The 22,115-nt window shown below is 40.6% G+C and overlaps 1 protein-coding gene across 2 annotated transcripts in view; it reads left to right on the forward strand.

Moving 5' to 3' along the window:
• The window catches only part of rabgap1l (RAB GTPase activating protein 1-like), an 86,898-nt gene that overhangs the window by 1,761 nt on the left and 63,022 nt on the right, over positions 1–22,115 (forward strand). Inside the window, exons 2-13 of one of the 2 annotated variants that reach the window (XM_037469294.2) lie at positions 3,146–3,358; positions 3,620–3,773; positions 6,691–6,895; positions 7,418–7,592; positions 9,174–9,331; positions 9,999–10,109; positions 11,509–11,575; positions 12,216–12,318; positions 14,294–14,460; positions 16,930–17,053; positions 19,942–20,035; positions 21,120–21,270. In XM_037469294.2, coding sequence (XP_037325191.1) covers positions 3,221–3,358; positions 3,620–3,773; positions 6,691–6,895; positions 7,418–7,592; positions 9,174–9,331; positions 9,999–10,109; positions 11,509–11,575; positions 12,216–12,318; positions 14,294–14,460; positions 16,930–17,053; positions 19,942–20,035; positions 21,120–21,270 — 1,647 coding nt within the window. In that variant the 5' untranslated portion in view covers positions 3,146–3,220. The remainder of the gene's footprint in view (positions 1–3,145; positions 3,359–3,619; positions 3,774–6,690; positions 6,896–7,417; positions 7,593–9,173; positions 9,332–9,998; positions 10,110–11,508; positions 11,576–12,215; positions 12,319–14,293; positions 14,461–16,929; positions 17,054–19,941; positions 20,036–21,119; positions 21,271–22,115) is intronic. The other variant, XM_037469296.2, reaches the window with a different exon arrangement.

Consider the following 22,115-nt stretch of genomic DNA (forward strand, 5'->3'; position numbering starts at 1 on the left):
TGATTTCATTTATTTGAAAGCACCAATACAGGTTGTTAGGGCATCGTAACTTGAGTTCCAAACGGGCTACTTCAACAGGAAGTGACTCTATGACAGCTACGAGGGGTCTCAAAGCTGTATTCATATTCACTAACAAACCTCAAAGCAGATGTCATTGCCAGTTTCAATAAGGAGAAGGAACGCTTCTCTCTGAAGCCTCTTGGCTCAATCTTGTTTATGTCAGGCACTGACTGAGGTTACTTGTAACAAGTAGTGATGCTTTTGCACAGAAAAGTTCAATGAAACTTAATATGCACTAGCAAATAAACTCCCAACCCGGATTGTGTAACTCGGCACGGTATGAAGTTACTCATCCAGACTCATAGTTAAGCAGATGACTAGTAATTGCAGAGACAACAAAGACCTGGGCCTGAAAACCGACAACACCAAAAATGCAGTCAGCAGGTCGTACAGTCTTGGATTTGTGCTTCACCTAAAAGGTCCGCATTCATAAATGAATTGACTGAGATTGAGGCACAAGTCAGACATATAGCAATGATTGTCTACATACTACTGACGAGATGGTAGTCAAGAGAAAGGTTTGCCCCAACCCTCCAGTGAAATGTTTATCATGGGTCACAAACACAATATGCCTTCATGTTTCTGTATTCATCGGTGTCTGTTGACACTTGTTTCCTGTAACCTTACAGTGAGCCCCATAGAAACTGACACACACCCTCACGGAAGTGATGTGTCCTGTTAGCCCGGTGCCTGTGGGTGTTGTTCAGCCTGTAAACACCACAGGGCCACTCACAATTTCCAGATAGTGGTTGGGAATCTAAGGCGGTACTGAAGGAGCAGGCTAGTAATGACTGGGTGCAGACGATTTCCAGTTTGGTTTACAGCCAGCAAGGATGCAACAGTTCTCCATCACATGGGCAGCAACAAGACTGAGAGGAAGATTGGAAGCAGTGTAATCTGGATAAATACAGCTTTTATGTTCACATAAACAGGTTTGAGAAGACCAGTTGGCAGTACAATCTTTAAGGTCTGACTCATCTTGTTATGATATAACAATTCAAAGGCCTTAATTGCAGTCTGTTTATTTACTTGCATTAATTTTTATCACATGCAAGTGTATCTTTCTGTACCAATGCGTAAGTGTGTGTGAGAGCAAAAAGGGAGATAATGGGATAATCTGTGTTTACATGGCCAGAAGAAATGATTATTAATATCAAGTGTGTTGTTGCTAGAGTATGTTTTTCACATGCTTCAGAGGCAGGATGATTTTATAAAGAAGAAAATGTTTGATAATCCAACAGTCTTTTGTTTATTATGTTATGATGTTCCTTCTCATTGCAGGGAAGGAAATGCTGCCGTGTAATTGAATAAGTGTGATTTGAGCACATGACCCGCCTGCTTTCCTCATAAATGTGGGTGTGTCGATTTGTGTATGATTGGCCTGGGCTACTGGTGTATGAATGGCTTCTGTATGCATGCAATCATGTCACAGGGTGTGTGTGTAATGAATGCCCCAGTCATGCTTTTGCTCTCAAATATATATCTGTGTGTGAGCATCATCAACACTTAAATAATGAAATATGAAATGTCCAAAAAAGGTGAAAATGCTCAGCACAATTTCTTAAGTCCAAAGATATGTGTTCAGCAGTTCAAACCTAGATATACTCAGAAAAGCAGCATATACCTGCAACTTAAAATATTAAGCAATTACATACGAGCCCAAATGATTAAGTGATTACTAAAATAATATGTATGATTTTCTTAACTGATGTCTGGATTTAGTACATTTGTGAATGTGTTTAGCCCGAGATCAGTGTTTGTAAGCCAATAGGTTCACGTAATTGTTGCTTGTTGTCTATTATTAAACACCACAGAAACGCGTCTTTAATTATACAGGCGTTTTATTTATTTACGATCACTCAATGTTTTTAGAGCCAGGTTTGAACTAGTTGTGCTTAAAGACAGCCAACAAGACGAAACGTGTAGAGTCAATGACCTCACAAAGATGTGCGGACAGGCTTTGATGGTCCCTTGGTGCCAAACAGTCCACGAGAAGAGTAGTAAAATACTATAATGTGAGACACATGATGCTCATTTCCAGGCTCATATATATTCAGGGGTTCTGCTTGAACGTATTGACAGATTTGTGTAGTTACACCAAAAATCAAATGTAAAAGTCCATTGTTTTCACTCATAGAAATTCTAGTTCCTATCAGCTGATTCTGCAAATTAACTGAGACAGTTTGTCTAAAGGATCAGTTTCTGCATTTCTACAAGGATTATAAATTTCAATACTTTTTATAGTGTTTATATACCACTTAGAACTGTTTTTATAATGACACATATCACTTTTCATGTATTAAAACTGTTTTCCACAAAGCTTTTTTCCGGCAATTATTTAAAATCCTAATGTAAAAATCTCGCTGTCTTAATGTGGAGTGGACCAGTGCGAGGCAAACTTCTAGGTTGGTCTTCAGAAATGCATCAAAAAGAATATCATATGTTTAGCCGTTGCTAGTAGCAACATAACGTTCAACTGAAGCCAACGGCTGGTGGCAGAATACTAAATGCCACATCTCTAAGCTTACAAAGGTTACCATCAAATCCTTGAATGTGGAAAATAGGATCATAAAGAAATGTGGCTACCAGCCGGGGCTTGTTAGACACTGACAGGGCGTAATCGCACCATAAGCACTGGAAACAATTTCAAGAATTGCAGAATTGTGTTAACGTTTACATAAAGTGCTCACTTCTAGGCTGGTATCAACTCAAAGATGACAGGGGGCTCAGAATAACGTTGGGTGGGACTCGTAATGAAAAAATATGGTACTGAAGGAGCAGGCTAGGGAGTTGTTTGGCCCGTGCCAGGCCTTTCCTTGCTCTGCTGGATGGATGTGTTTCGGTTTGGCATTACACATTACAGAGACAACACTGCACACGCCGCATCAGCCTTGATGTAATAACCCTTCTTTTATAAGGCAATGTTGACTGATCCTGCACAAATGAGCCGCCGCCTATGTCGTGTAGCTCTCTCATCACTACGAATGTTCTATAACTCTCTCAGGTTGATGCCTAAAATGTGCACTGAAAAGGCAAAAAAATACCTCCATGTGTAGTGATTCAATATGTTTGTCCTCCCACACAGCTGAGTGAACGAGACAGGGAATGGGACAGCTTTAACCCTGGTGTCCCCAGCTAACCCCGAGTAAACCAGCCAGCCATGGATAACCGCTCCTCACTTCGAAAAGTCAGCAGCTCCACCGAGTCTGTTGCCACCGTCACCAGTGAGGAGTTTGTTCTGGTTCAGCCGAGTGCCGCCAGTTCACCTCAAGGCTCCGAGGGCAAACCGAGGCTCAAGGTCAGGGCCAGACGGGAATACACACTTTTACACTTGTCTTCAACGCTCCAAAACGTCAATTTCATTACCCCGAAGAACACGCCCAAAGCCATTATAGTGGTGAAGAGTATTTAGAGGTCAGAGTAGAGTAAATAGGAATACATCCTTTTCCCACAATGTTGACTCAGAGGTTCCCCACTTTATCCACTTGTTTCCTTGTTGTCATCCTTGTTTTTCCTTCGCCCTTATCTCCCAGTTCTTCTCTGTTTTCGTCTCACTCAGATGTCTTGTAATGGGAGTGAGCAGCTGGAGAAAGCTATGGAGGAAGTGTTCGATGATGACGATGAGGTGAAGGTGGAGAAGAGCAATGTGGAAAAGATGGAGAAGGAAAGGGACCCAAAGAGCAGAGTCCTGGATCAGCGATCTGCAGATCAAGGTCCATTTATTTTCGTTGTTTCTTAATGCAGGATGTGTCAATTTGGCAATATGAAATATTATATATATTGTTCCTAGTGTATCAGTGAGTGTAATCATAAAATGTGTGGGACAATGAATAATAATAAACATTATATTCAACAGATCAGTTCAGTCAAAACTATAAGCTCAGGGTGTAATGTAAAAATGTTTTCTTTTGTTTGTATTTCTTCCAAGTTTTTGTGAGGTATTTTTTTAACAACAACGAAGAATGTAGTAGTATGCATGGCATCGACATACCAAAATATGCAGCCTATCAAGGCTATTATCTAAACTCTCTGACATTGGCTTGACTGTTCTGTAAATCAGCAACGTTAACAGTTGGCACTGACAGCTCAACAAACATACCGACCGTCGTCAACGACGTACTGCAGTCTGAAGCTCAGTGGCGGGTGAAAGGCGTTGCCAGGGTTACAATATGCATCCTTGTCTTTGTTTCAGTCCTGGTTGTGGCCTTAAATCCCAAATACTGATCATTAAATCAGCCGAGTTACAACTTGCTATATATACACTCTACTTCACTCTACTCCACTTTATTAGGTACCCCATGCTAGTAACGGGTTGGACCCCCTTTTGCCTTCAGAACTGCCTCAATTCTTCGTGGCATAGATTCAACAAGGTGCTGGAAGCATTCCTCAGGGAGTTTGGTCCATATTGACATGATGGCATCACACAGTTGCCGCAGATTTGTCGGCTGCACATCCATGATGCGAATCTCCCGTTCCACCACATCCCAAAGATGCTCTATTGGATTGAGATCTGGTGATTGTGGAGGCCATTTGAGTACAGCGAACTCATTGTCATGTTCAAGAAACCAGTCTGAGATGATTCCAGCTTTATGACATGGCGCTTTATCCTGCTGAAAGTAGCCATCAGAAGTTGGGTACATTGTGGTCATAAAGGGATGGACATGGTCAGCAACAATACTCAGGTAGGCTGTGGCGTTGCAACGATGCTCAATTGGTACCAAGGGGCCCAAAGAGTGCCAAGAAAATATTCCCCACACCATGACACCACCACCACCAGCCTGAACCGTTGATACAAGGCAGGATGGATCCATGCTTTCATGTTGTAGACGCCAAATTCTGACCCTACCATCCGAATGTCGCTGCAGAAATCGAGACTCATCAGACCAGGCAACGTTTTTCCAATCTTCTATTGTCCAATTTCGATGAGCTTGTGCAAATTGTAGCCTCAGTTTCCTGTTCTTAGCTGAAAGGAGTGGCACCCGGTGTGGTCTTCTGCTGCTGTAGCCCATCTGCCTCAAAGTTCGACGTACTGTGCGTTCAGAGATGCTCTTATGCCCACCTTGGTTGTAACAGGTGGTTATTTGAGTCACTGTTGCCCTTCTATCAGCTCGAACCAGTCTGGCCATTCTCCTCTGACCTCTGGCATCAACAAGGCATTTCCGCCCACAGAACTCCCGCTCACTGGATGTTTTTTCTTTTTCGGACCATTCTCTGTAAACCCTAGAGATGGTTGTGCGTGAAAATCCCAGTAGATTAGCAGTTTCTGAAATACTCAGACCAGCCCTTCTGGCACCAACAATCATGCCACGTTCAAAGTCACTCAAATCACCTTTCTTCCCCATACTGATGCTCGGTTTGAACTGCAGGAGATTGTCTTGACAATGTCTACATGCCTAAATGCACTGAGTTGCCGCCATGTGATTGGCTGCTTAGAAATTAAGTGTTAACGAGCAGTTGGACAGGTGTACCTAATAAAGTGGCCGGTGAGTGATATATATATATATATATATATATATATTAGAGCCACTGGTAGCCAGTGGGGTAGTGGGGGAGAATTTCGGAAGGTTAAAGACCAGTGGATCTGCTGCATTCTGGATGATCTGCAGAGGTTGAATGGCGGTAGCAGGGAGACCTGCCAGGAGAGAGTTACAGTAGTCAAGGCGGGAGATGACAAGAGCCTGAATCAGTACCTGCGCCGGCTTTTAAATGAGAAGGGGACGTATTCTCCTGATGTTGTAGAGTGTGTATCTACAGGATCGTGTTTTCGCTGTGATGTTGAGAGTCAGGGAGAGTTGGAGTGTCACGCCGAGGTTCCTGCCAGTCAAAGTGGGTGTTAACACAGAGTTAACAGTCAGGTCCTGTGTAGGAGAATCTTTTCCCAGAAAGGGAACTAGTCCGCTCACCATCTGAAAATCAACCCCGACAAGATTGGACATCGACTGAGAGATGTCAGTAAGGTCCAGAAGGATGAGGACAGAGGAGGGAGATGAGGGAGAGGCGGCTCTAGCAGCGTGGAGTTGCTCTGAGACAGCCAGGGGAGCAGTCTCTGTGGAATAACCCACCTTGAAGCCTGATTGGTGGGGGTCAAGGAGGTTATTACGGTGGAAATGGGAGGAGAGTTGGTTAAAGGTTGCACGTTGAAGAGTTTTGGACAAAAAGGGAAAGAAGAGAGACTGGTCTGTTTTATCATCTTATAAACACTTCTGTATGGTCTACATACCTGTGCGTACAACCCTCCACCTAAGAAACAACAAAAAACTCCTCCACATACACATCTTCACATATTTACTTTCAGTTACTCACGTCTTTGCCGTGGAGCCAGTGTTTTGTGGTGCATTACTGCTGAGTTAACTAAGAGGAAGTGGTTAGCTATTGTGTCAAATAATAGCTAGTCAGCAGTGGAAATCCAATCGCTGCTCTCATTGTTCTGCTTCCTGTTTGCAAAGTGTAAAAGTACAGGGTCAAAGGTAATCTTCGAGAAGACCCCTAAACTTCCTGTGTAGCTCTCTATTCGCCTTTGGCTTATCTTCACTTCTCCGTTGAGTTTCTTTGTGTTGTAAGTTTATAGCTTCACTCAAACATTCTTCTAAGGAAAACAAAAAAAATCACAACTTCTCCGGCTGTCCACAGACTCGTGTCCAGCACCATCCAACCCCACAGTGCTGGAGGAGGACAGCGTCCAGTTCAACAAGCTGTCCTACCTTGGCTGCACTTGGGTCAAAGCCCCCCGCAACGAGGCCGAGGCACAGAGGGCCATGGCCACCCTACGGGCCGAAAGTGCCTTTCCCATCCCCGTCACCCTGCATGTCCCCTGTGGGCCAGACGGCTCCGTCAGGTCAGTCAGACAGACACTGCATGTTGAGACCGGGTCAAATCAAATGGCCCGTGATGCTTGCAGAAAAACTAAAAGTGAAAGTGAAGGAAGAAGTGGATTTTACATAAGTTGAGAGAAACCTTTTGACCTTTTTGGGTCATTAGAGGGGGGGGGGGGAAATGAGACGAGGTCTTTTATGAACACTCTCAAAATATTCAGATTTCCGCTCTGCTAGACGAGAAAGATACCCTTTGACTGTCTGGAGGCTTGGTTGAATTAAAAGTTCAATACCGTTCATTGAGGTACCACACAGAACCCTTTTGGAAAGAAACACGATACGTACATCCCTGGGGGTCCATGGCCCCATTTTAAATACTGGTTTTACATATTTTATACTCGTGTAAAAAGTAGTCAACCTGAATGTTGAGTATTGTGGGTGGAAAGGGGGCCTATTTTTAAATTTGGTATCTTTAATCTGTTGAATCAATTTTATGTCCGGACCAAAACTCCATTTTCACCTGTGAAATCAAATGACCTTTCCAGGATTGCGGACCAGGCCTCTGGTACAGAGATTGCTTCATTTCCCATCTACAAGGTGCTGTTCTGTGCTCGTGGAAGGGAGGGTTCGGTGGAAAGCGACTGCTTCTCCTTCACTGAGAGTTACCGGAGCTCCGAGGACTTCCAAATTCACGTCTTCTCCTGCCACATCATAGAGGCCGTGAGTTACATCCTAGTATTCCACATTACGATCTATAGCCCAACATGGCTTTCACTGATGGCGGTATTTTTGTGTCTTTATTGCATTGCAATCAGAAATCTTAATTTGTAAGTAAAATATATCTAAACTGAGAACAAATATTTTTTAATAATTTTTGCTCATATAACTAGAATATAACAAAAATCTTTTGCTCTCAAAGCTAAAACCTCTTCTGAGTTGAGTTTGGACGTAGTGGGCGGGGCATACGCATCCGAATGAGCCCGGAGTTTCTTTTGCAGGGTTCAACTCGGCACTCAGTATCTGCTTCTACCATCCTTACTGTTAGGAGCGACTCAGAGGGGAGTTGACCTTCTAGTTCTAAATGTAGCAGCACTTTACTTTGTTTTCATGTTGTTATGAAGCCGTTGGTGTTACAAGCACGCAGAAAGTAGGGCTTCATGTCAACACAGCAGCCCTCCATGTTGTTCTATTAAAAGACTCCACGACACCAACAACATGAACAAAAAGTAAAGTGCTGCTACATTTAAAATACTTTGGACAAAACAGAAGGTCAACTCTCCTCCATGTCGTTCGTCCTGTTATGATGGTAGAAGCAGATACTGATTGTCAAGTTTACCCAACCAACAGAAACTCTGCAGTGTTTGCCCCTCTCACTACGTCCAAGCTCAACTTGCAAAGGTTTTTGTTTTGAGAGCAATTTTTTTTATAGAGCTAAAGATTTTGTTTCACAGTCAAACATTCTAGTTTCACAAGCAAAACTAACAAATCATTTATTCCCATTTTAGATATTTTTACTTCCAAAATGCAAGAAATTTGTTCTCAAAGTTTTTTTGGTTTGTGTAAAGACACATAGACCTTCATAAAGCACAATTGCACAACATTAGACGCCAGTTGGCTTTAAATGTGAGTTACTTTGTCATCATGTTAGTGTGAACCAGGACAGCGCTGTTTTCAGTGACATCAAATGTGAGACCTTGGTAGTTTTGCCTAGTACAAATATATATGAATAGAACAGTTTTGAGACAAAGTAAGATCTTGAGTAGCTTATTAAAATGTAGTATTCCACAGACACCATATCATCTGCCTCTAATCCCGTTTTAAAAATGTAAAATGTCACATTAAGTAACGTTGCAACGTTATGATTTAAAGTTATTTTACAAGATTATCCTGCCAAAGTGAATAAAGTGCACCTCTGTGATCAGTGTGTACGGGTCAATAGTGAAGTGTTTCTTAAGTGTCAGATATGTGAAGCTGCCTTTGGATTCAATAATAATAATAATGCATAAAGATACAGTAAAGCCCACTTCTGCTGTAACATAATTAACTGATATTTCAGCAGGTGGAGATTTACTCTAGTCATCAAACCACTGAGGCTGGTCAACCAGCGGAGGGCACTGTTGTCTTCTACTGTGTTTCCTAACTATGTCTATTTCTATTTCACTTTTATTGTTACTGCCCTTTAAATTCTCATGTTCTGTTCATTCCTATTTACATGTATTACTTATGTTTGCTTATTTCTTTCATCATGTTACTCCCTCGTTGTTCAGCCTGTAAAGTTTTTTGTTTTCCTTTTCCATCCAGGTCAGTCGTATCCTGTACAGTTTCTCCACAGCCTTTCGGCGTTCCTCCAGGCCGGTGGACACGAGGGACACGGCGCTGTCCAGTCTGCCCGATGGCGACCTCTACACCTTCACTGTCTCCTTGGAAGTGAAGGAGGACGATGGCAAAGGCAACTACAGGTGCTTTGTCCACACACCAGACACGCGGATACACACTATGGCCAAGCGCAATCCTTCTATAGGATTACAAAAGGTGTAGCCATATTCCTATCACAATATTCATACCACATTAAATGCAAATGTTGCATGAGAATGAAATACATTTTTATGAAAATGCAATTATGGTACGTTATAATTCCATTATGTGGTGCATTTATATAATTTGGTTAGAAAAGTGTTCTAAAATACATAAATTACACCTGAAATAAACATACTATGGGATTATCGGCTCAGGATTGGTATCACAGATATTTTGATGGTTGGAAAGATTTAGCCAATTTAGTTATTGTTTATCTGTGAAGATTGTAAAGCTTATCGACACTGTAAAAGTATTTTTCTATTTTCCCTAGCCATTGTATTTTGAGTATTTTAATGACTGATTTCCATTTTCTGTGCAATAAAGTGGCCCAATTGCTGTTTTGAGAGCACTCGGCCAGTCATATTAAGATTTGACAAAAGAAATATATTCGCACAGATTAAACAAATAATATTAAATGATAAATTATACAATCATTAAGTGAAAATACACTAAAAATGACATTATACATCACAGCACAATAATATACAAGATCGTAATTGAATCACAGCAATGTCCTAAGGTTTAAACCCCCCGTTCTCCCCTCTACAGTCCGGTGCCGAAGGACAGAGATAAATTGTACTTCAAGCTGCGACAGGGTGTTCAGAAGAAGGTCGTTGTTTCAGTTCAGCAAATGTGCAACAAGGAGCTGGGAATCGAGAGGTGAGGATTTCTGTGAGATGATGCATGACGGGGGGCGGGGCGTGTGTTTGGGAAGGTGTTTATTTGTCACCAAATTTTCACAAGCGCATTAATCTTATTCACTGTATAGTTTAGGTTTTCCCCGGGAAATCTTGCACATGCCTTTTGTGAGGAAGTTGATCTATACTTCCACTAAGGCTTTACTTGTGTGTTGTACATGGTTGGCCTAACTTACTATACTTTACAAAGAGACTTGCTGTTTCATCTATGCTGTCGCCCTAACCACCAGAGACCGTAAGGCAGCTCGCTCAGCGAGACAAATAAGCTTAACTGAAGGCGTTAATTATGCAGAGCTAAAAAAACACTGCTCTAAACAGGCCGGGTATTCACACAGTGTTACGAATCTATGGTCTTGTCATAAACTTAATTCTGACAAATTTAAACAATGATTCCAGATGGAGCAACAGGTTTCACACGGAGACCTACTTAGCGGTAAAATATTGCAGAGGGGAAACAATAAGAACAACAAAAGAAAAAAGTCAAATGAGTCAAGCCAAATAGAGCATAAAAGAAATAACGGCCTAAAAGAGGAATCATTTTCTGCCATCCCTTCTTTTTTTGTGTTTACATGCTTTAGCAACCCCAAAGAACTAGGACATCTTCATCACTCCCCTCCTTTCTTCTTCCTTCTCGCACCACCTATCGCTATCAGATGGAGACAGACACCTGCCCTCTCCTTTTATTTTTAGCCTCCGTCGAAACCCCCGTTGTGTTGAAAGCTGCTCCTTTCTGTGGCGCCACAGCCCATGTTCAACAGCGTTTTATTCATTTTTATTTATGTAAAACAATTACTATGGTTCCTATTTTTTCTTTGCGGCTCAGTGTGGTTCTGCATTATGTGTTCAATGGCTGTTGTACAGATGTCTTTCCATTCATTTATTCCTGTAAATAGACTTGAGCTATGTCTTTAAACTCAGAATGATTCCTCTTAAGTCCCGGGTTATAGCCGGGTTCATTATGAATATATTTTTGTGCAATACCTTTCTGAAACTGCCATCCTGATCACTTGAGGGCACCTATGGCCCAAAACTGAAGGGACTTTACTATGGGATTATGTTGGTTGGTGTGATGTCCTGGAGGCAATGTTAACTTGCTGCTTCAGTGTTGTGCGTAAATGTATTAAGAACAGAAGCTTTCCTGTTTATATATTTTTGTAACTTCCTGTTTGCCTCCATTTTTTTAGGGCTGCAGTATTGGGGTCTTTTATTGCCCTGAAGTTCAGATGCTTTAGGCTTCGTCCCTTTCTTTTCTCTACCAATGAAGTACTTTGATTCACTCTGCTGGGGACTGCAGAGTGTAATTCTGCAGTGGAATTAGTGGTTATTGATTTGTGATTGTACCTCCTGTGTCTTCCCTCTAGGTGTTTTGGGATGCTGCTGAGTCCAGGACAGAAAGTCTGCAACAGCGGCATGCATCTACTAGACATGGTTGGCAGAACTCGCCTCGGCTAATTTAACCTGCCTTTTATTTTCTGTATTCACACCTAAACTAGCATATCCAGAGTAATGGATCTGAAAATAAATAATCTATTTACGCACTCCAGCTAAAGGAATCCTTCATCATTAAAATGACCACTTGTAGATATGATCTACTTTGAATTCTCACACATACCTCCATGGGGAATGGAGAATTTGAAACGGACAAAAATGAAGTGAATCCTTGATGAATTTAGATGAATGTGGGGGGGACGCTGGCAAACAATAACAATCTGTTTAGTCATCTAACTCCTGCAGGATAAACCAAGTTTCGTTTACACTAATGACTGCTACGTTTATCTTAAATACAAGCATCTTCCCCCAAATTAATTCTATCAAAAATACTTAGTTCACTACTGTCTAATGCTTCAGGTTTTCTTTTAGAAATCCTGGTGAGTAATTGATGGTCATCATATGGTCATTTGAAGTCAGAAGTCTTCCTTTTAACCTGCATTTTTTTTCTACCAATTTATATTTGTAAAACCGATATTGGCTGCCTGTTTAAAATGTTACATTTACCTGTATCTATATTTAACATTTCATCATTTTTACAACAGCAGAGGACATAATCCATGCATTATTATCTACACAGACCTCAATGGGGAAGAGCTCCGATGGGAAGGCCTATGTGATTACTGGAACATGGAATCCCAACATGGCAGCCTTTCAACTGCTCAACGAAGACACGCCTAAAGGTGAGGGGACGTGTTTTCTCCCTAAATTCTATGTAACACAGATTGCAATATATTGCTAGGAAATAATTGTTGCAGTCATTTGTCACCGAGCAAAGTCAGCAACCATTCGACTTCAGAATAACCTTTTAATACTTAAAAAGTAAATTGCAACAATGCATAACGGCATGTTGGTCAAATGCGTGAATGCACTATGGAAGTAAATCTGGGTCATCGGGTTTTGAAAGAAAAAGGTGATTTAATTTCTAGCACTGAATATTTATGCATTAAAATTATGTATCTGAATGTTTTTCCACGTTAAAATATTGCAGAAAATTCAAACGCAAATAATTCGACTTTAAAATATTCAACTGCAAAATTGAGCACTACATCACTGCCACTTATGAAGAAATACATAAAAGAACATTTATTAAAAGTTCGCCACAACCTGGATTCGAACCGTGTCGAGCAAAATAACATTACGTTGTAGGACGGCTGCACGACCGAGCTCATAGGTTAATCTGCTGATTTGTATACTTACAAAATTGTACATCGTCAGTGGCAAGAAAACATTTTGGTTCAGGGTTCAATTCAATTCAATTCAATTCATTTTATTTTGTATAGCCCAAAATCGCAAATTACAAATTTGCCTCAGAGGGCTTTACAGTCTGTACACATGCAACATCCTCTGTCCCGAAACCCTCACATCGGCACAGGAAAAACTCCCCAAAATATGAAAAAACCCTTCAATGGGAAAAAAAGGGAAGAAACCTTAGGGAGAACGTCAGAGGAGGGATCCCTCTCCCGGGATGGACAGACTGCAATGGATGTCATGTGTACAGAATCAACAATGTAAAAGATGTACAATACATTCAATTTCTCTAACAGAAATGATACAAGTAATTGCAAGTAGCAGAAGAGGTGTACGGCAGGACCACTGCAGGGACAACCACCATCAGGTCGAACCACCATCCACAGAGGCTTCTGTGGGGAGGGAGAGCAGAAAGATGTTGGTTTATGATGACAGTAATATGAATCATATTTAAAGTAATGGTGATGGCAGCAGCAGGTGTCAGCAGAGCCATGAGCCAGGAGTCAGAACCGGGGTCCGCACGAAACTATGATCCACGGAGACCTGCTAGGCGAGAAAGCACAAAAAACTCCCGGAAAGAAGCTTAATTAGTGATGTACATTAATAAAACATGGATGATTGTGGGAGGAGAGGGTGAACATTATATGTTCTTTTAGCCGACTTCCCTTCGGAAGTTCTGTGTAGAATTAAATTGATTCTTTATTATTTCCCGTCTGAGAAATGATCAGTTAATGGATTAATGAGTAACTCGCAAGACAAATGAAGTGAATCAAGTAGTTTTTCCGTGATGCTCTTGATAATTCTTAATTTCAACACGTCATGCAGTGGCTCAATTTTGTTTTACTAGTTAGCTGAAAATAATGGTTGCTTAAACATAACTGCATCTGGTATATGATATGCAGCTACTTTTTTACCAACACAGAGCCCGAACAAACAAAAGATGTATTTCATCATCCAAATCTTCAAAGTCTTCTCTCTAAACAAGTGCCTGATATTATGGAATTGCTAATCAGAATCTATATTAAGATGCTGGTAGTTAATTTCTGTCCTCCTCAGGTTGACTGTTGATAACACTTTTTTACACAAATGCATTTATAAACGTGTATGTAGAAGACACATATATTATGTTGTTATCCACTAGGGGGCGTGGCTTCCCCGTAGGATACATGGAGCGATTTTCTGCCTCCCAGTGGAGGCCAGTCAGATGAAAAGTCAAATCTCTTCAGCTCACAGTTGCATTTAGGGATTTTTAAGTTGTTATTCTAGATCTGAGTACCATATGGAATAAAGTTTGACTATGTCATTTAATCAGTACCATAGAGTAGGTAAAAGTGCTTCACAGCCTGACATCGAGTAAAGTACCTCCACAATGACGTTGCCTGGCTTCGTCTCTCTGCTTCGCTCCAGATAAGCAGGTCTACATGACCGTGGCGGTGGACCTGGTCGTCACGGAGGTGGTGGAGCCGGTTCGCTTCCTGCTGGAAACGCTGGTCAGGGTTTACCCGTCAAACGAACGCTTCTGGTACTTCAGCCGCAAGACCTTCAGCGAGGCCTTCTACCTGAAACTCAGACAGGTATCTACCAACGGTGACAGTGAACTGTGAAAGGTTTTGTCTGTAGTTTGTTTCCAGGGAGCTGTTTCAACTGTTCATGACTGTGTATACTATGCTCCCGGTGGGGGGTGGGGGGGTGTCAAAGCGTTGGAAAACACTGAGCAGCACAGCTTATATTACATTTTTTAATTAAATTTTTGCATCTGGAATGAAATATCTTTTATTATGATCCTATCTCCCAATATGTATTTTGATATAAAAAATACACTTTTTCTGATAGTGGCTATTATCTACCAATTGTTGATTTTTCAAGAAAAACTGTTTGCTTTTGAGTTTCATCTGATTTGTTCAGAGAGATAGTTGTCATTAGGATTAATATAAAATAAATGAGGGATTGCTTCACCTGAGTTAAATTTATGCAAAGAAAAAATAAACATAATATTCTTTGTCAGTGTATGAAGCATTGCCTTTGACTGCTCTTATTACAATGCAGAATGATTCAAACATTTAATTTAAGTTTATTGACATCACATATGTCTCAAAGGGCTTCACAGCCCACACTAGCTTAACTTCATAACCTGGTCTAAGCTCTCCACAAAGACCAGGGGAATGTGGTGCAGCTTTGAGGAAGTGTGGAGAGGAGGAGGAGGAGGAGGAGGTCAGAGCTGGCATCCGGAGGCATGGTGGTGTGTCAGCAACCAGTCAAATGCTGTACCCCAGAGAGCTGAAGCACTTGATGGTATTGAGAGCTACAGATATGCTCTCAAAGATGGAAATGGCTCCTCATCAGATATCCATTCCTTTCTTTCCATCTGTGTATCTCCCACAGTCTGCCTGCCTCTCTTCATCAAGCTGGTGCGTTGATGCGCAACATGTTATTCCCTAAACTCTGTGATAAACTCCAACCCGGTTATCACATTTTTCTTTTGAGCCGATGCCCGGCCGCCGAATAGTAGTCACCACAATCCCCTGATGTGAGTTAAGTTGATGGCACCGAAAAAACAAATCCTAGAAACTCCCGCTAGTGTATAACCGCAAAGCCCTTTTGAGTTTCCTTGCAACTTGTCTGAATAAGAAGTGCTGAGAGCGGGAGTGAAGAAGCCACATCTACTTACCTCCCAGCAACAAAAGCACCCTGATCTTCTGCAGGTGCTTCAAAATTACAGTTTCTTTGTTGTTAAAAAGCACATCTCCTTTTGTAGGCTGTGGGGAGCTGGAAAATCAGTGGTGTGGGGAAGCTTTGGATTGTAGGGAGCTAATAAGAGGCTCCATCTCATTATTGGCATGTGGGTAATTAACAGCGGCGGCCTGATTGCCTCTCTAGTTATCTCCTCAGTGAATGGAAGAATGTTGGACTAGTGCTGTGGTTAAGAGTTAATTAAAAGATAATATTGTATGGAAGTTTTTGTGTAGGATGGTATTCAGAGGTGATACACACACAAAATATGTTGCTCCATTATATTATTATATATATTCAGTCTTAATTTGGCCAAAAACTGTCAAGTACCAGGGAAACGTTATCCGTGCCAACTCCTCCTATTTTGTGTGTGTATAACTGGAAAATTGGGTGTCTGCTTTACAGGGATGAAGACTGAATGCTACATCACATGTGTAGAATCCAAGGCAATTTTCAGAATGAATCGTGTCTAGGGCTGTCAACGAATATTCTATATTCAAATTTACATTTAATTAGTTGTTAAAAACAGATATGTGAAAATTATTATTATTATTATTTTTTTAAATAATTAATTGTCTGCTTTGCAGGTGGGCGCGCTAATGTACTGACTTTATATTGCATTAATAAAAAAGGCTAAAACAAATTTGGTGATGTTACAAGAGAAATACACTAACTGTCCAGTTATTTAAGGAAATTCAATGGTAATGTTAAACTAACATTTAGGAGAACTAGGTGTGAATAAACAATTTTGGATAATTGCCTTTATCTCATTAGAAATCCTGCTGGTGAAGCTGTTCTTCAACAATGTTTGTGTCCAACTGTCACAACAATCTTATTAGTCTTAATAATTCTCCCTCTAGGGTTAACAACTCCCGCCCCCAAGCTGTAACAAAGCCGACATCATACCTAAGGCGCCGCAGATTTTCCCTTAAAATGTTACGACCATTGATATAAAATGTTGTTAGCTGAAACCTTTGTCATGGTACCATGGAGTTCGTAGTCTTACATGTTAAATTCTCAGAGCTCTCAAGCCTTTATATCCTCTGATAGACACAAGCAGGTCTGGTGCATCAAGGCTATGAGACCATTTGTTTTTAAATTACTGTACTTAGTTGGCAGCTCACATGCAGCATGTATACAGTGTAATGGATTGGGACTTTGCAGAAAGAAGCCATCTCTATGTTAACTAGTAGCATCAGATATCATATTTATCAAATCATTCTAATACTTTAAAATTGGCAACATATTACACATAATGTAATTATTTCCACTCAAGATGAGGCCTGTATTTGTGTGTGTGTGTGTCTGTACAGCAGACACCAGAGAGGTCGGGTCAGAGCGATGCTGTTTATGAGGTGGTGAGTCTTCAGAGGGAGGCAGAGAGAAGCAATGAAGGACAACTGGCCTCACCCACTGAGGAAGAGGAGGCTGATGAAGGTATGGATGTCTTTTTTTCTGTCTCTGTCTCTTTCCTCGTTTGCTCAGTTTCTACCCCTCTGACTCTTTGTTGAGTTAATCATATACAAGATATAATAGCTATCCCAATGACATAAGCACCAATCCTGCAGATTCCATAAATCTTTGAAAAGAGGCTTTTCGCTGTCTGTAAATAAGATGCCATAAAACCAGAATACTTCATCAGAAAGCCTTGCCGTAAATGTAGAAATATGTAGGCAGATCGCAACATAAGTTTTCCTCCAAATCATCCACGTTTTAAACATTGTATTGTGCTGTAAAAATGTCTTTAATAGCAGAGAAAAACAAGACACTTCTGGAAACCTTCATAAGCACAACAAAGAAAATAATTTCTCTACCACAAATAGCTTGGCAGAGAGAACATTTACTTTACATTTACTTTACATTCCTTTACGTTTTCTTTGTGGCATGAACACCTTTTTCTAAAGCAGATTTAATGTTGAGATATTCAGTTTAGAATAGTGCATGTTTTTCAGTTCTTATGTGACAATCACGTGTGATATTGATTTGGCTGACATGAATCAACAGTGTCAACAAGTTAAATTTTTATAAACTATATTATACATAAACTATAGCTATATTTTCCACTCAATATAACGGCATGTATTCCACGGGGATGGAAACAAATCCGCAAAATATTGAAAACCACCAAACTGTCTGTTAGACCCCCGAACGACCCAGTTTAAGCCCACTAATACAAACATTTACACCTGACTACTGGCTCCGCTACGCAGCTGTCGCATATCAGACCTGGCTGCAGCTCGGCTTAATGATGTCTGTTAGAATAAAGGTTCACATTTCTATATTGTACACCATTTCAAACCACTGGCAAAGCTTGTAATACTGCACCATTTGATCGTCTTAGCCCCAAATCCCACCTGTCACACGGCAAGCAGAGTTTGAACATTAAATAACTAACTTTGTAAAAAATGAGTATCCACCGTTACATTTACACTTTCTTCAATTCCACTTTATGTTGTTTACTTAATAGAAACAGAAGAGTATACTCCTCTGGTGGCGATGGGAAAGGTGTCCATGGTTGTTGTTTTTTCCCAAGTTTAAAAAATCGTTGTAGTATTTAGTCGCCTTTCTCACATCTTTGCACCACTCCTTTACTCCTATGAAAAGATTGTCGTCACGAGTCAGCCGCCAAGGCCGGAGCCAACAGCTTTCAAACTGCACCGTGGGAAGCTTTTAAGAGTGCACTTTCTATAATGCACGCCTTCCCCAGAGCTGAAAATTGTAGGCGCTCAGCTGTGTGCAGCTGAAGGTCAGCCTTGTTCAAATGTTTAGAAATTAACACACTTCTAGCATAGGTCCCATTGTAGTGAGCATTCACACACACACATTCAATTCATTTGGATGCTTTTTACCTCTTCTTAAAATCTGCAATGGGGAAAATTGCCCTGAAGCAGACTTTGTTTTGGGGTTTTATATTATTTTCCTGCAGACTTTTTGTGATGTGCATGTTTTTTTTGTTTGCCCAAATATGCAAACGTTCATGCAAAATGCATATATAATATATTTCTTTGCACATACTGTACATGGAGACTAATAATTAAAAAAGAATGAATCAATGAAAATGAATATGACAGGAGACGTCAAGAAGCCACAAGCTTATGCAACGGCCTCCCATTCTATTTAAGGAAAAAACAATTACTAAAATACATTCAATAAATCCTACATACAGCGTATTTCACTGCATTAATAAGAGGCAAAGTTTTGAAAAAATACAACCAGATGAAGGACATAGATAGATTAAAATATTAAAGGTATAACATCTTCATGGCACCGGTAGGTCATTTCTGCTGACTTTAATGTAGACAAAACCAATCCAACTAGTGGCTTCAACATCAGAGAGATCCTATTTGAGAGTAATCCTAGAGTGAATTCAAAGCCCTTCTCTAGATTAAAAGGTAACCGTAATTGTCCTCGCCTTCAGTTTGTTTCATCACCTGGTGAGTTGGCAGTAGCATTGGACTCACGCTTCCTCGCCACGTGGCCTCAGCCAATCTGAGGACAGACGCAGCAGCTTTGTGCCGGGCCTGAACCATTTGAAAGGGCTCATCAAGCATTTATAAAGACCCCAAAAGCTCCTGCTGAAGCTCTAAGGAATAGGAGCAAAGCAGCTGCATGTTCCACAAGAAAATGTCTTAACTCTTTATTTAATGCCAAGGCTTTACTGAAGGCTTTTGGGGGCTGTTAGTTTTTTCAATTTATTGTTGAGATATCAGTGAAACCTAAGGCCTTACCCAGAAAAGTTCATTGACACAACGGTTTTCTCCCCCTGTTCATTCTTACTGTGCACTATGTGCTGGAATGACTCTTTGAATCTGTCTGCATCGTGGATATGTATGGGTATAAGTTCTGCTCTCTAGCTGCAGACTAAGCCAGATGGTCGATTAGTGCTTCTGCATCTAAACACAAGTGGTCGGCTGTGCTGATTGCCTCTCGTCTGCCTCACCAACCACCAGAACGAAGAACAGCAATAATGGGTGCTACTCCTTCCTCCACTGTGGCATCAATATTAACATGTTTTTAAATTTGCAATACAGAGTGCCTGGATACATTTAAAAAAAAATATATATATATATATATATATATATATATATATAAAAAATGAGTATACATCCCATTACAGAGTGACTGCTCTCAGATAGCCGCTGCTCTCAAAGACTCCTCCTTGGGACTCTGATGCGTCCTGTTGTCTACATTCATGCAGACAATGTTGAAGGTCACGTTTTTGTTGGTGTAAGCACTGTTTTGATGTGGGCAGAGGTTACAGATACCTGCAATGAGCCACCTGTGCTTGAAATGTATTTTAATATCTGTGTTTTTGTTGCCCACAGATAGCGACAGTGAAATCTCAAGTGGGACAGGAGACGTTTCCAAAGACTGTCCTGAAAAAATCCTGGAGTCCTGGGGAGGACTCCTAAACAGATGGTAAGGCTTCAAAACGGACAAAGAGACTAAGCAATTTGGAAAAAGAGTGATTAAAATGTACATCTCTCAGTTTGATGGACAGGAGGAGATACGGTAGAGGAAAATTTAAATGATGGATTTGCATACAGCTCGACGGTCTAAATGTACGAATGGTACACATACACATAGGGAGTTTAGAGGTGATTGGTGGATTTGAAAGAACCTAGATGCAGGGAATGTGGGATTACTTTGAGTCTGAATATATCGTCAAATTCATGATTATTGAATGATTACTCAATTGATGCCATGCCGCCTACGCCAGATCAAGGCCTAAAGTCTGAAAATACCAAACAAAAGTGAAAAAAATAACAAACTTAAGACTTGAATCTGAAAATATAAAATCTGCAACTGAAAAATATAATATCGGGAATATGAAATCCTGAAGAATGAAAAAACTGAGCCAGAACTGAACTAAGTCAAAGCTATATTCAACCCCAAAATCCTTTCTGTTTACTTAATTTCTTAAACTTTCAGGTTCACATTTGTTTTTAAACCAGTAAATTAAACCAGAGAGTGTGGTACCATGATATAAGTGTAGTTAATAATATCAATTACCTGTACTTAACGGAACACTTTGCTTCATCCCGAAGGTAACACTTGTGGGTGTTTGAGTGAGGCAGTGAACCCGGAGCTGCTTCAGTGAACATGAAGCACAGCAGGAATCTCTTGATGTACTTGGCAGATTTAATTCTAAACGTGTATACCAGTATGAATAATTAAGCAGGTGTTCAATCAGCGCAACCTGGCTCCAGAAGTAAGAATCAAAAACGTAACTGCATTCTGGTCTAAATATACTTTACTGAATAAGTATAAAATAATATATAATAAGACAAAGCAGTATTCATGTGAGTGCAACATAAATACTTAATTGTAACAGGCGTATAATATCTGCACTTGATTGACTTGGTTGGGCTTCTAACTGCTAACCGAGTACAAATGCAAAATAGTGATCAAATCTGTCGAGCTGCACTTTAGATTAATTTTTGAAGTGTCTGTATTGAATGAAGTGAGATTAATGATGGTACCTCTGTGTGGTGTGTATCAGGCATGGGAACCTGTCCACTCGACCGAAGGGTTTGCCCTCGTTGGTTCGCAGCGGCATTCCCGAGCCACTCAGAGCTGAAGTCTGGCAGCTGCTGGCCGGTTGCCACGACAACTACGACCTGCTTGAGCACTACCGCATCCTCATCACCAAGGTAAACACGCACGCGCACCCACACACAAACACGCACACACACACACACACACACACACACACACACACACACACACATCAAGGAGGGACAATGCTAATAAAAAAAATGACATTCATATTTTTTGTTGGCGAGGTGACATTTGTCGACTGATGGAACACACGGCTTCCGCTTCCCAAACTGATGTGCTGACACGCCAACAGGCGCTTATTGGTTTCCACTGGATTCTATGTCTCTATGTCTAATGCTGCATAGAAAAAGGCCTAACAAAGTCTAGAGTTACTTTAACTTAACAGGTTGATCTGTTGTCTTCTCTTCTGTCCTGTTTTCCAGACGTGATATATGCTTAAAATATGGAAGACACTGTTCATATTCCATTAGATTAACTTGTTTCCTTTTGAGATATAAATCTTTAGCAAAAAGAGGTGACATTTAAATGGCCGTAGTGCGGACTCAGAACTATTACAGATCAGGTTCCCCCTTCAGCCTCCAAGGGAGCTTGCCAAACTTCAAATTTAATTCAGAACATTTACTATTCTACTGTTTTTTGGACTATTTAGGCTTTTTTTAAGGGGGTGCAGTCTGACTTTTTGTCGGGTGACAAATGGATCAAAAATAATCATTGTTTTCTTTTTAAAATACGGGACAGTTTGTTTACTTTGAAGAAACAAAGAAATTAAGTCAGATTAACTGACAGTGGTCATTATTGGCATTATAGATGCTACATTCTATCAAAGAATAAAATGTTTTTAAACATTGTATTACTCTTTGAATTGCATATGGCTAGAACAACGTAACTGAATATGTTCACTGAAATGTACCTGGGAGGACAATTGGATTTATATTGA

The sequence above is a fragment of the Pungitius pungitius genome, chromosome 7, assembly GCF_949316345.1.
Source record: "Pungitius pungitius chromosome 7, fPunPun2.1, whole genome shotgun sequence".
In the NCBI taxonomy this organism is placed as follows: domain Eukaryota; kingdom Metazoa; phylum Chordata; class Actinopteri; order Perciformes; family Gasterosteidae; genus Pungitius; species Pungitius pungitius.